This window comes from Thamnophis elegans, chromosome 2, assembly GCF_009769535.1.
Source record: "Thamnophis elegans isolate rThaEle1 chromosome 2, rThaEle1.pri, whole genome shotgun sequence".
NCBI classification, from domain to species: Eukaryota; Metazoa; Chordata; class Lepidosauria; order Squamata; family Colubridae; genus Thamnophis; species Thamnophis elegans.
Window position 1 is genome coordinate 43,088,748 of NC_045542.1, and position 14,144 is coordinate 43,102,891.

A 14,144-nucleotide genomic window follows, 5' to 3' on the forward strand; every position below is an offset into this window, starting at 1 on the left:
GGTTCGTAGTAATTGTTGCCAGAGAGCTTGTCTATTTGTTTATTTTGGCTTGCAGCCAACGAGAGTCTTGCCTGATTAAAAGAAGCCTTTTTAGTTACGTGGCTTTTGGCTTTCGCTCCTGGACGGAGAAGGGGGGTCAGAACACATATCTATCTATCTATCTATCTATCTATCTATCTATCTATCTATCTATCTATCTATCTATCTATCTATCTATCTATCTATACGAGAGAGGGACACACACACACACACACAGATATATACATATTTGTTCCTTTGTGGATTCAAGTTATTAAATGTGCAGTATTTTGCTATAATGAAATTGTACGTCATGCCCCAATCAATATATAGTGTTGAAACTGTGGAAAAAACTAAGCTAAGTTGGAAGGATCACCTGTTTTTTAATCATTAGAGTTTCTACTTGAAACATATGCCATAAACCATAGGATAGAAACTGAAATTACAAAAGAAACAGGAAATCATGCTGCTATTTCAAGTTGGCATTTGTTTTAAGCCTGGAAATTGCATGCATAGCTGCACACATCTGCAGATATGAAATAATGAACATTTCAAATAAATATTATATGATTGTTCAGAGCAGCATAGATATGCATTGAAAAATGGCTTGGGAGGGGGGCGAGATTTGGAAAAAATATCCTCCTTTCTCTAATTGCCGTTCTCTAATCTGATATCAAAACACATTGCAAAGAAAATGTATATAATCACTTACACAACTTTAAACTCCCTCCCTCCCACCTGTAACAACCTATAAGACCACTAGATTGGAACATTTACAATTAAGTAGGTGCACATAAAACACAATAATTAAAAGGCTGCTATATAAGTTACCTATGGAGAAATGGGAACAATGAGGGAAATAGCATCTGGAGAATGATTTGTGGTATGCATTTTTGCCACATAAACATATAAAATGTCACAACATTAGGATAACAGAGTACAGATCCTTGACTTATGACCACCATTGGGATTGGCATTTCAATCATTAAGCCATGTGGTTGTTAAGTGAATAATAATGTAACTGGATCCTATTTTATGACTATTTTTTATTGTGGTCATTGAGTGAACCAAGCAGATTTTAACTCAATCTGGCTTCCATAATTGATGTTGCGTGTTGGAAAATGGCTGGAAAAGTCACAAAATCATGTGACTGCAACCAGTTGTAAATGTGAGCTGGTTTCCAAGTGCCTGAATTGCGATCAGTTGACCATGGGGGTTGTGCAATGGCTGTTAAGTTTGAGGACGGGTTGTAAATAATTTTTCCCCAACTTGTGACTTTGAACCATCATTAAATAAACTGTTGTAAATCAAGGACTAGCTATACTAATGATGATACTGAAGTCATCTCTTTCTTTCTCTCTCTCTCTCACACACACATGAGCATCCTTCTCAATTAGGCTGTCAGTTACTACACTGTGTGTGTATGTATGTGTGTGTATGTGTGTATTCACACATACATACACCGTATATGAAACTTACAGTTGGTTTCTGAAGATTAGCTGACTGCAATGCATAAACTAAACATTTGCAAAATAGTGAAACTGCTTTCACCTTGAATGAAAAGCAATTAAAATATATTTCCCATTTCCTTTGCCTGTCTTTAAATTATCTTGGTAGCTATACACTCGAGAGAGAGAACAGGTTGGATGTTCATAGATTAATAGTTTTCTTTTTCTTTTTGAAGAATGATCTAATCTTCTGGAACTATAAAATCTTCTGGGGGAGGGGAATTACAATATATTTTACCATTATATTTGCTATGAAAGAACTCTTCAAAACTGCCTTCACAAATGGAAAATCACTCAGATCATTCCTTGTCTAATAGAGGTTACACACGTGTTTTCACAGCCGTGTGTTTGTGTATGTGAGAGAAACTTAGCACCGGGGTAAGTGTTGACTCTAAAGTGGAAAAAATATTCTTTTGGATATTTTTTTTTAAAGAATATGGGCGTTTCTACTATCTGTACAAATAAAAGATGTGTACATTTGCGCCCCCAGGATGTTAATTTTTTAAATGGAATTGAATAAATACTCTCCTTACGATATTTGTGTGTTTGTATGAGATGAAGTCAGTTCTCACATCTCCTGCCCCTTGCTAGAACCTGTACAAGTTTGTTACATATGTGATTATTCCAGATTTATTTCCTTAGCTCTATGCTAAACACAAACTGAAGAGACCCTCCAAACATTCTAGTTCCAGTTTCTTTGCAATGTCTGTTAGGAATATAATCTAACGGTTGGGTTGGCAATATATAAATCATATAGCAATCCTGTACCTGTTTCTTTAAATCATACTGTAAAATGTGATTGGTTGCTGTTTTCCTCAATCAGCCATAAGAGGGAGCCAGAATGACTGTTAGCTCTCTGTTCGTTAGATGCTGAGCCATAAGCCTGGGGAACTCAATTGCCAGCTCGGCTACTGACTCGAGGAGTGAGGGGAGGGCTGTTGCAATGCTGTTGGGAGGCAGGTACATTAACAACAAGCCCACTTGACCCGCGAGGTCCAACTTCACCAGCAAGGACTCACACCCAACAAGCTCCGGAGCAGGGATCCTACGAGGAGCTAGAGACTATCGGATAACAATAGCCACACCCCCACCCCTTCTCTGGGGTCGCAGCTGATGAAGCACCTGAAAACCCCCTGGGCACATCTCAGTGAGGGGGACTCCTCCCTCCGGGCCCAGCCAAGTTTCAGTAATACATGCCAGGTCTGCCCCCTCGTCTAAAATTAGGTCATGGATGAGGGGAGCCTTGTGAACTACAGACCTGGCATTTAGCGAAAGCAGCCTGAGACCAGGGTCCTGATTACTCACGCCATCTGGCCTTGGAGTGGGACTAATAGGGCCGGAAGGAGGGATCTCTGTGACGTAGCGAACCCTCCTTCCCCGGTAATGGCTAGCCCTAAAGTCCCCGCCATATCTGCCCCTCCCTGTTAAGACCGTAATGTTCTGGCCCACTCCCATATCCGTGGTCCCTCCACCCACCCCCATAGCCCTCGCATTCCCCGGCAGGCCCTTCGAATCAATCATCCTGAGATTGGGAATGGCCCAGATCTCCCCAACACTTCTGCAGAGCACTCAGTGTGGGGGAACCCGGTTCCAATCCCAATCCTCACATACACACCCAAGCGCTCGCTCACTCAAACCCCCACAAGAAATTTAAAAAGTTACAACAATATAATATGAACAAAGGGATTACATTAAGTTAAAAAGGTGGGATCATTCACTCACAGTCACACACATTCACACTACATACAAGAGAAATTGCGCAGATATAGATGTTAAAGCTAGGTGAGTAGATCCTTACATAGAAACGTAAGTACATGGAATGAGGCACAATAGGCCGGTCAAGGCCGGCGAAGTATAAGGGAGATAGAATAACCTCTTTCTCTGGTAGTCTAATATAAGAGGAGCAATAGTCCAGGTGGCTAAAATAAAGTTCCTGAGATGGTAATGGTAATGGCCGGTGATGGTCGTAATAGTGGTCATAGTCCGGGAACGAAGATATAAAACTAGGAGTCCAACAGGCCAGGTCCATAAAAATGAACTGGGGGAGCCAGCTAACATAGGTAATAAAGGTGGAATACCGCAAATACCTCCAAGTGACCACAGTCCACAGCGTCATAGTAAAGAGTTGGCCAATTCTTTCTCTTCTATTCAGCTGTCTCCAAGTACTGCCTGGACATTTTTGTTTTTTTATCAACAGTTGTTAAATCTGAGATTTTATTTGGCAGTTGTTCACCTGTTTGAATTCTAAAATCCCAGAGCACTTTAACTTCTTCATTTTCTATTACTTTGTCTGCTTTGTGGTCACACCTGTTCTTGTTTGCGGACAAACGGCATTTCTTGCAAATATTCCAATGCATCATTGTTCCTACTTTGTCATGCTGTTACTCTGTCATCTTCTTGCAGCAACTAACTACATATTTCACCGTTTCTTCAGATTCTTTGCAGAGGTGGCATTTGCTATCTGCTGCTGTCTTCCCAATTCGAACTTTGTATGCATTTGTTCTTAAGGCTTGATCTTGTGGATCTAGAATTAGCCCCACCCCATCTCCTTTTCTTAATGTTCCTGTTCTTAAATTAAAGGTAAAGGTTCCCCTCACACATATGTGCTAGGTGTTTCTGACTCTAGGGGGTGGTGCTCATCTCCGTTTCAAAGCCGAAGACCCAGTGCTGTTTGAAGGCGTCTCCGTGGTTATGTGGCTGGCATGACCAAATGCCGAAGGTGCACAGAATGCTGTTACCTTCCCACCAAAGTGGTTCCTATTTTCTACTTGCATTTTTACATGCTTTCGAACTTTTGGATTGGCAGAAGCTGGGACAAGTAACAGGAGCTCACTCTGTTATGTGGCGCCAGGGATCGAACCACTGACTTTTCAGATCAACAAGTTCAGCATCTTAGCACTGAGCCAGCGCATCCCTTCTTGTTCTGAGCTATTGCAAAATCTTATCTGCTTTTCCTGTTATTACTACTGTTTACTACTATTAACAATAAATGCTAGTGTATTATTTAAACACAAAGTTACAAGGCAGTAAGAAAAGAGGATGGAAATTATGAGCAAACAATAAAGTATTTGCAGTGAACATACTATGCCACATTTAAATACTTTAGTATGTAATATGAACTAGTTTTGAGGGTCCATTATTATAAATGAATGAATATTTACACCTACGCACAAGGATCTCATGCCAGTGCAATAGGACACACTTAATTTGCTAGTTTCTGGGCAAGGTCTCTTTACTTTGTACATATTTTCATTTTGTATTTTATATTTTAATTTGTATGTCATATAGTAAGACTTATTTTAACTGTGATGCTTCTGACAAGAGTAAGCAAACAATGAATTAATGCCAGAGAATCACAACTTTATCATGTGAACTTATGGTTTAATCTATTGTTTCCAAATAGAGTCTTTTAAACGGCTTACAAATATGGGATTACGATAATAGCAAAAAAAGAATCATGCAAACGACAAATGCAACAAAACTACATAAAAGATTAACGATGGCAAGCAAGATAATAATTATGTGTGCTAATGCAAGAGTATCTTCAAAATAGATTTAAGAAAGTGCTTGTTCGGATCTCCCTTTCATCATGAAATCCAAAATCTGGATGTTGCTAATTGTGGGAAAAGCTGTGGCAGGGGATCACAACACTAAAGCTAATTTATTTTTTCAGAAATGTATTGATATATTTGCATTCATAAGGCTATCCAACTCTAACACACTCTGGGTGGCATACAGTAAAAGCAATAATAAAATACAAATTAAAAACCTCAAAATGTTTGGAAGAAAACAACCAATCTAAATTTTAAAATATCCAGGGCCCATTGCTCTCTCTAAACTAAGGCCTTTTGGGAAAAGCCATGTTTTCATGGTTTTTTTTTAATGCAGTCAGGGTGGGAGTCAGATGAATCCCAGTGGGGAAATATTAAGGGAGTTCAGCTAATTAAGAACTCTGCTTGTATATTGTTTTGAAACTATATGGAAGTAAATATGCTGAGCATTGTGCCTTCATAAAAATAAGCTGTGGAATATAGGATGTGGTCATTTATCTGTCTATATACTGTATATCGCTCTCAAGTAATTGAGAGCTCTCTATGAACCAAGTAATGTATGCAAAGTTCTAAATTCACTAGATACAAATTGCTTATTCAGACACACTCAGTTGGCAATGTTGAGAAGATCTGATCACATATTTCTTGTTTCTACTTCTCGTTAGGAAGTAATTTTGGGTGGGAAACAATACATTGCACTCTTCCAAGACTGTGATAACCACGATCTAAGTGTTCACACATTCAGAACCACCCAATATCACTCACTGAATTGCCTCTTGGAATTCTCATACCCTGGAGAAATATGTCATTAATTGTAAGTTGTTCTATATTCTTCATTTCTTCAATGTCTTGAAACCACTACCAATAGTAATAAAAGTACTATTTCTACTATGTGGGGAAAACTCAGGATCATTCTCCCATTACACATGCACCAGAGATAGAGCTAAGATGTACTTGCCTGACTAGTAGAGATTACAAAGAAACATTTTTGCATATATCTGTAATTGGAGCTTTCACTTTGGCTCCTGAAAGATAGTTGGGTAGATCACACAAAACAGGATATCAAGGTAGGTGAAGACGGAGTCAAAGTGTTAATTGCAGAGCTGCTATTTTGGTGAACGATTCCACAGCCACAAAGAAAGAAGCACGTTTCCATCAGCAACATTTTAAAAATGAATCAGCTTTTATTGTGTTTGGGAGACATAGCTTATAAACAAATTAGTCCAGAATTACAACAGCAATCTTTCTGATGTTTTGCCTTGAGAATGTCTTAATGAGGCATTCTCATAGCTTATGGAGGCAATTTTATATAGTTCTTTTCTACATTCCATTCACACTAGTTGCTCTGTGCCAGGCAACTCAGCACTCCTTTCACTACAGTGAAGTAGGGTCCACATTCATTCTGGCTGCTCTAATGAGCATTCTAAGAAACTCCTCGGAGAAAGGAACCCACTGGAAATGGGTATAATACACTTATACACTGCTAGGAGTAGCCTATGTGAGAGAACTGAGCAATCTCAGGGGCCAATGGATAAACATATTAAGAACTTAGCAGGGCTTAGTCTAGAGAAAAGAAGAACTAGGGGTGACATGAGAGCAGTGTTCCAGTATTTGAGGGGTTGCCACAAAGAAGAGGGGGTCAGCTTATTTTCCAAAACACTAGAAGGCAAGACAAGAAACCATGGATGGAAACTAATCAAGGAGAGATACAACCTGGAATTAAGGAGAGGCTTCCTAACAGCGAGAATAATTAACCAGTGGAACGGCTTGCCTTTAGACATTGTGGGTGCTTCATCACTGGAGGCTTTTAAGAAAAGACTGCAGAGCCACTTGCCTGAAATGGTACCGGATCTCTTGTTTGAGCAGGTGGTTGGACTAGAACAGTGTTTCTCAACCTTGGCAACTTGAAGATGTCTGGACTTCAACTCCCAGAATTCCCCAGCCAGTGAATGCTGGCTGGGGAATTCTGGGAGTTGAAGTCAGGACATCTTCAAGTTGTCAAGGTTGAGAAACACTGGACTAGAAGGTTGGACCTTCAAGATCCCTTCCAGCTCTATTCTAAGTAATTGATTGATTGATTGATTGATTGATTGAAGTCTGTGAAGGATTCCATGGAACAAGTATGGAGAGATGCTGCTCATAAGAATAAAGTTCTATTCTCTATCTGCCCAAGATGCATAATTATTCACATTTTGTGAAATGAATACAGTAAATGAATGTACAATGAATGTCATATTTTCCTTATATGTGGATTTGTTTTACTGGCTTCCATACCCTTTTCCTTCATACCCTTTACGTGAGTAATGTCTGCGAGCATATAAAAAGAGAGGTAGCTGCTAGGAAAACTTCCCCTCTTAAAAAAAATATTGTTGCTGCTAGGGCAGTGATGGCTAACCTTCGTTGCCGCGTGCCAAAAGCATGCACACACAAACCCATAATGCAATGCGTGCATGATGCTCCCTGTGTGCCCTGTCCATGCACGTGTGACCCCCTGCATCTGCCATGCCCTGCATGCATGCACAACCTCCTGCATGTGCCACAACACATGAGCATGTGACCCTTGTGCATGCCTGCGTGACCTCCCTGCGCACACCCCACCACCTGCGCATGTGCAGCAGACACCTTAAAACCAGCTGACGGGAGGGAGGTGCACACACATGCACGGTGGAACTGAGCTGGGGCAATAGCTCATGCGTACCACTTGTGGCACACTTGCCATAGATTCGGCATCATGGTGCTAGGGTATTGCTGCATCTCACTACGAATGTTTATGTCTAGGTTGAGGGCCTTGGCAATCTCTCCCCTTCTTTCCTGAATCAAACATTACAGCTTGTACGAAGGAGCAGATGCCCCTCCTTACAACTCTACCCGCCCTCCCCGCTCTCTTGCTTAAATTCATTTTCTCCATGATAAACAAAGCCATTAGTTTATCAAGTCTATCTCCAGATTTTAATGATGAGCCTAAGACATCTGTTAAACATCTTTAATGTTAGTTTAACAAGAGCACATTCGGCTGCTTTCCCTCACATTTTCTCCATTAAAACTAGACGTGACAAGGATGCCATCAGATAAACAGGGCAGCTAATGGGTCTGCCTCATGACTTTCCATTGGGGATGAAGGTTACTTTTTTTAATGGCCATGTTCTGGGTCTCGTTTAGAAATGTATCTCGTGACTAGAGGACTTCATCTTGGTCTACAATAGTCTGATTTGCTGCACATGTTGCCAGATCGTATTCCCCCCCCCTTTATTAGTTTACCAGCCAAATCGTATTTCTGACTATAATCAGACTGCTCACACACCCTCACCTCATGTTTCATCTACCAAGATTTCAGCCTTGGGTTCTAGACCCCCTGTAGATGTTTCTGGATGTGAGAGTATTAAGTCCCTTCAATAACCATCAGGGTTCTTGGAAGAAACACAACAGCTGGGTAGAGCAACCTAATGAGGAGGAGGTGAGAAAGACACTCCGGTGCTTGTCAAGAGAGCAAGGATACCGAGCGGGAAACACTGAGTTTAAAATGCAATATATGAGTAAGTTATTACACCTTTAGTATTTATTCTTTTTTGCCCACATTCACTACTTTGTTCTCCTTTTTTTATTGGCTTTGGAGAATGGGGGTAGAGTTCATTTACATACTAATGGTGATACAAACTGTTTCCATTAACAATATAAATACAGGCAGTCCTCTACTTACAACCATGATTGAGCCCAAATTTTAGGTTGCTAAGTGAAACATGTTAAATGAGTTTTGCTCCATGTTATGACCTTTCTCGCCACAGTTGTTAAGGGAGTCCCTGCAGTTGTTAAATTAGTAACCCGGATGTACAGTGAATCTGATTTCTCCATTGACTTTGGTTGTCTGAAGTTCCCAAAAGGGGATACATGACACCTGGAACACTGCAACTGTCATAAATATGAGTCGTTTGCCAAGAGTATGAATTTTGATCATGCGGCCACAGGGATGATTCAGCGGTTGCAAGTGTGAAAAATAGTGATAAGTCACTTTTTTCAGTGCCGTTTGAATTTTGAACAGTCCCTCAATGAACTGTTGTAAGTCGAGGACTACCTGTAGTCACCTTCCATGTCAAAGTCCCACTCATTGGGGCATGGATATAAGAATCATCACTTGTCATCATCTGGAACAATAATGTCTGGTGGTATATTTAAAGAAAATAGAAAGCTACGGCTGTTTCAGCCAAGCCACCCAAATGGAACTGGTGGGTAGGTTAGCAAGGGATGAAAGGGAACATTCCCAGGTGGAAAGGGAAGGGAGAGCAGGTATAAGGAGTTCTAAAAATCGCCAAAGGTGGCATTTGAGCCGTGGTGACACAGTGGTTAGAGTGCAGTACTGCAGGCTACTTCTGCTGACTGCCAGCTGCCTGGCAGTTCAAATCTTATCAGGCTCAAGGTTGACTCAGCCTTCCATCCTTCCGAGGTTGGTAAAATGAGGACTCAGATTGTTGGGGGCAATATGCTATCTCTGTAAACTGCTTAGAGAGGTCTGTAAAGCACTGTAAAGCGGTATATAAGTCTAAGTGCTATTGCTATTGTTGCAGGACCACTTCTCCTGTCTTTCAAGTGTAGAGGCCTCCATGTTGTCTAGGGCTATTACCAATATTGGCTAACCACCTTGAAAGATTCTACTCCAAAGAAAAGCGAGCGGTATCCAGCCATCCTGTGAAATATCTTTTACCTCAATATTTTTCATACTGTAGAATGTGGTTTTTTTTTGGTTCTTTACTCACATGCGACTGCTGGGAGGGATTTTGCGCCCATCGCGGAACCACGTGACCTGCGGACGAGGGAAACTGGCAATGCGGGGAGCACGGATGACGGCCGCTTCACCATGGGAGACACTCTGCTGCTTCTCTTTTTCTTCAAAGCTTCCCATGTCTGGTCAAGGTGTGTGTCGGGAGAGTAGAGAGAAAAACAGCAGTAAACAAGTATGAACCACCAAGATATGATATCGTGAGGTAAGCCACTGCCCTAAAGTGTGCGTGCGTTTGTGTACCCCCATGATATCCACCTTGGTAAAGGAACTAAGAAGAAGTGGAAAATAATAAGACACAGCATTTGCCAATTTATGTACAGATGGTCCTCAATGTGCAACCACAATTGAGCCCCAAATTTCTGTTGCAAACTGAGAAATGTGTTAAGTGAGTTTTGCTCTGTTTTATACAATTTTCCTTGCCATGTTTGTTAAGTGAATCATTGCAGTTGTTAAATTTGTAACACAGTTGTTAAGTGAATGCGGTTTCCCCATTGACCTTGCTTGTCAGAAGGAGATCACATGACCCCAGGACCCTGCACCAGTGATAAATGTGAGTCAGTTGCCAAGCATCCGAATGTAAATCACGTGACCATGGGGATGCTCCATAGTGTGAAAAATGGTCAAACAGGCAACAATTCAGAGTGGGGAACACCTAAATCATGCACAAATTATGTTGAACAATCCTGAAAGCACCTGATCATCGCTATCCAGCAGCTTACTCATAATTTGTTTTTAGTTGTCTGCCTGAAACCATGGAAGAGAAGAGCTCATCCAGGCATCCTGATGCGTCACAACTGTACTAAATTACTCAATAAAGTTTACATTTCACCATCCATCTTTCTTTGGATCCTCAGTTTTATCATGATTATTCTCAGAGAATCACTAATGCCGCTGTAGAGAAGTTATTGGCGTAATCAAACCCAACATTTTTAGCCTTTGGAGTGGGGGCAGTGGCTTGTTTATTTTACACTAGCCGATAACCAGGAGTTGCCTGGGTATTTATTTATAGGGGGGAAATGTCTGGACCAAACATAATTTCTAATGTTGGATTTTCCCCCTTACCAAAGGGAGCCGCCTTGTGGAGTACTGTGAAGCTGTCACCATGGCAACTCCACTGCGCTGCACAGTAGAAGTCATTTTATGGCAGCACAGTAGAAGCCATTTTAAGGCACAACAGGCTGTATCTTAACAGAACACACACCCCGAGCGGTTTTAGGGGTGTCTTACACCCACAATAATTCTTTCCAGAGAGTAAGTCATTTGTGTACCACGTTTGGGGTATACAAATACCCCAATATATATATATATATATATATATATATATATATATATATATATATATATATATATATACACACACACACACACACACACACACACACACACACACACACACACACACACACACACACATATATATATATATATATATATATATATATATATATATATATATATTTAATTTGTGCTGATAAATAAATAAAGGGAGACTAGTATAGATCTATTTCAAGCTATTTAGCTCTCATCAGCTAGCCATACCCTTACTAGGATTTGAACCCAGTAAGGGTATGGCTAGCTGATGAGAGCTAAATAGCTTGAAATAGATCTATACTAGTCTCCCTTTATTTATTTATCAGCACAAATTTAAAAAAAAAACAAAAATATAACAAAGGCAACAGTAAAAATATTGGGTTTCTGTCTTTTATATAAAGATAAAATAGATGCAAAACTTTGTTCAAAAGCTTAATTCAACTACATTTGAATTGTTAAAAAAAAGATGCATTGGGAGGCACCATAATATTTCTCTTAGGGCTGCATGCAGTTTCTGGGCTGCCAATTACCCCATTCCAGGCAAGAATACCCCAGAAGGTGCCCTTTGTATGTTCTTTTAGGAAAGGGACAAAAGTGGCTAGAAAACCTGAAGTTCCAATTTTTCACAGCTAACAAAACCCAAAGACCCAGGACATTCCTACCCTTGGAACCCCGACAGATCGCTCAGCCTTTTCTTTATATGGCAAGTGGCTTTGTGTAGTGCTTTGATGGGGGCAATGGACTGCTAAGTGCCAAAACATCCATGTCTTGTACAAGGTATGAAAGGGTATCCATATAAATGACAGTTTTCTCCTTGCAAAATATACGGCAGTAATATGGCAGGACCATTCTTAGTCACTGCATGTGTGTTCTTTGAAAGGTGGCAAATTATATATGTGAATGAGCACCCTTCACAGCTGACACAATAAAACATGCCTTCTATAGCTTCTTGGGGGAAAAAAAATTGTATCGCAAGAAGTGGCCAAAAAGCTGCAGTGAGGGAACAAACTTCTTTAAAACGCAGTTATTAAGGTGCCTCTCCAGATTCTTTAGAGCAAAAGCCACACAAATGAATGTTTCACACACTTTACGCTGGCATTGACCTGTGGTTAACAAACTCTCTTTTACAGACAGACCCAGCAAAACAAAGCTTTGTTCTTCTACATTCAGAGCATTCTCCTCTACTGCTGGTAGACATTTGTTGTGAATTGTGCCTCTTGTATGCCCACTCTCGCTCACCCCTAAAAATGGCCAAATAGTTTTCCGACATGGGTACCTACAGCGGGGTGCCTTTCTTCTCCTCACACAATGTAACTGGCAACCTTGTCACTGAAGGGATGGAGGTCAGGGCCCCCTCATGGCCGCAGCTGTTTGTGGGTAGGAAATTTATAGCACCTTTAATAATAGTACTAATGACAAAATGGAGGTTGGGATGGGGGGGGGGGAGAGACATTTTATTGACTTGATTTAATTGCTGTAATTAAAAATGTGTAAAGAATCTCTTTTTAACGACGTGGCCATTAGCAACACCACAGCTGCCTGATTAATTTCCTATTAGCTGCCTGATTTTCCATCAACTTTTGGAGAAGGGGGCTGCTTTGGGGTGGCGGAAATGGCAAAATTGGATCAGGAAAGGAGAGCGGGATTTTAAGGCAGGCTCTGTAAGAGCTGGGCCCAGGCCAGCAACCTGCGGCTCTGGAGCTGCATGTCTCTGCTGCGGCTCGCTGTCACCGGTCAGCTCCACAATTGATAGGACTTTCGGTTAGGACAGGTAGAGGAAAAAGGATGCCATGCTAGGAGGAGACTCTGTGGTGGGGGAAGCGGACTTCTGGTTGGCTCCAGAATTGAAAGGGATGTGTGTGTTTCCATTAGGACCTTTGTGGCTCTTTGAGTGTTTAAGGCTGCTGACCCCTGGTCCAGGCTAAGGGTGAAATGTGGAAGTGAAAGCAACCCCTCAGACTTTGTGCCTGGCTGAGGCCCCAGGAATACTGGTTTCTTAAGGCTGTTTTTAACGTTTGGAACCTTTTCCCCCAGTTTGTGGAAACTGATTTATGAATGTAAGGTTAGGAGATGCCTATAGATCTGCTTTTTCCCAATCTTTGACAGCAATTATTTCCTTTTCCCAATTGCAGGAGAAGGAAAAATATCTTTCTCCTTGACAGAAAGGCAGAGAGTCCTGAAAATTGGCACACTAAATCTTGAGTCTTTGCAGAACGTTTCCACACTAAAAGCCACAAGATGTCCCTTTCCCCGCCAACCCCAGCCAACACTTTCCACTGGCTCTCTTTATTTTAATTTTCTTTTGCACTAGAGATCATTGGCTCATAGATCTTCATTTGGAGAACGCTGATGAAGCACCAAGTCCACTTAGGGTGATTCCCAATTTAGGGCTACATCTAATAAGGAACATCAGGAGGGAAGTTAAGGAGATATCTTTGGAGAGATAAACTTCAGGGCTTTGCACACATTCAACTTCATTACTTGAAGCTGTGGCAGAACAGCCCTTAAACAACAAAACCATATGCACCGGAGAGATAGTAGTCTTTTCTTTAATCAGCTTCTTATAGATGCAAATAACTGAGGACACAAAGGAGAGTAAATGCCACAGTAGCAGTGGTGGGTTACGACCAGTACACCCTAGTACGGGCGTACCGGTGCCTGCTGGGGGCACCGGGTACTGTTCCGGTACGGTGCTCCGCAGGGCCCACCTGGCTGCCGTCCTTACTTGTATTTGGGCTCTTCGGGGCTTCTGCGCACATGCACAGAGCGTACAGCACCTGCGTGATGTTCCGCCGAGCAACTGGAGCGTCGCGGAGCATCGCAGGCGGTAAGTATGCATGCGCGCATTGCACACGTTCATGTGGTGGACACTGGGCCCCATTGCACCATACTGGTTGTAACATGATCCGGAACCCACCACTGTACAGTAGGGAAATTGATTCTGCTATCCCCTATCCATGGAGCATAACAGTGCAGCAGCAA

The 14,144-nt window shown here is 41.5% G+C and overlaps 1 protein-coding gene across 1 annotated transcript in view; it reads right to left on the reverse strand.

The window, feature by feature from the left end:
• SDK2 (sidekick cell adhesion molecule 2) overlaps positions 1 to 14,144 on the reverse strand; it is a 186,716-nt gene that overhangs the window by 100,155 nt on the left and 72,417 nt on the right. Inside the window, 1 exon segment of the mRNA XM_032208636.1 lies at positions 9,826 to 9,973. Coding sequence (XP_032064527.1) covers positions 9,826 to 9,973 — 148 coding nt within the window.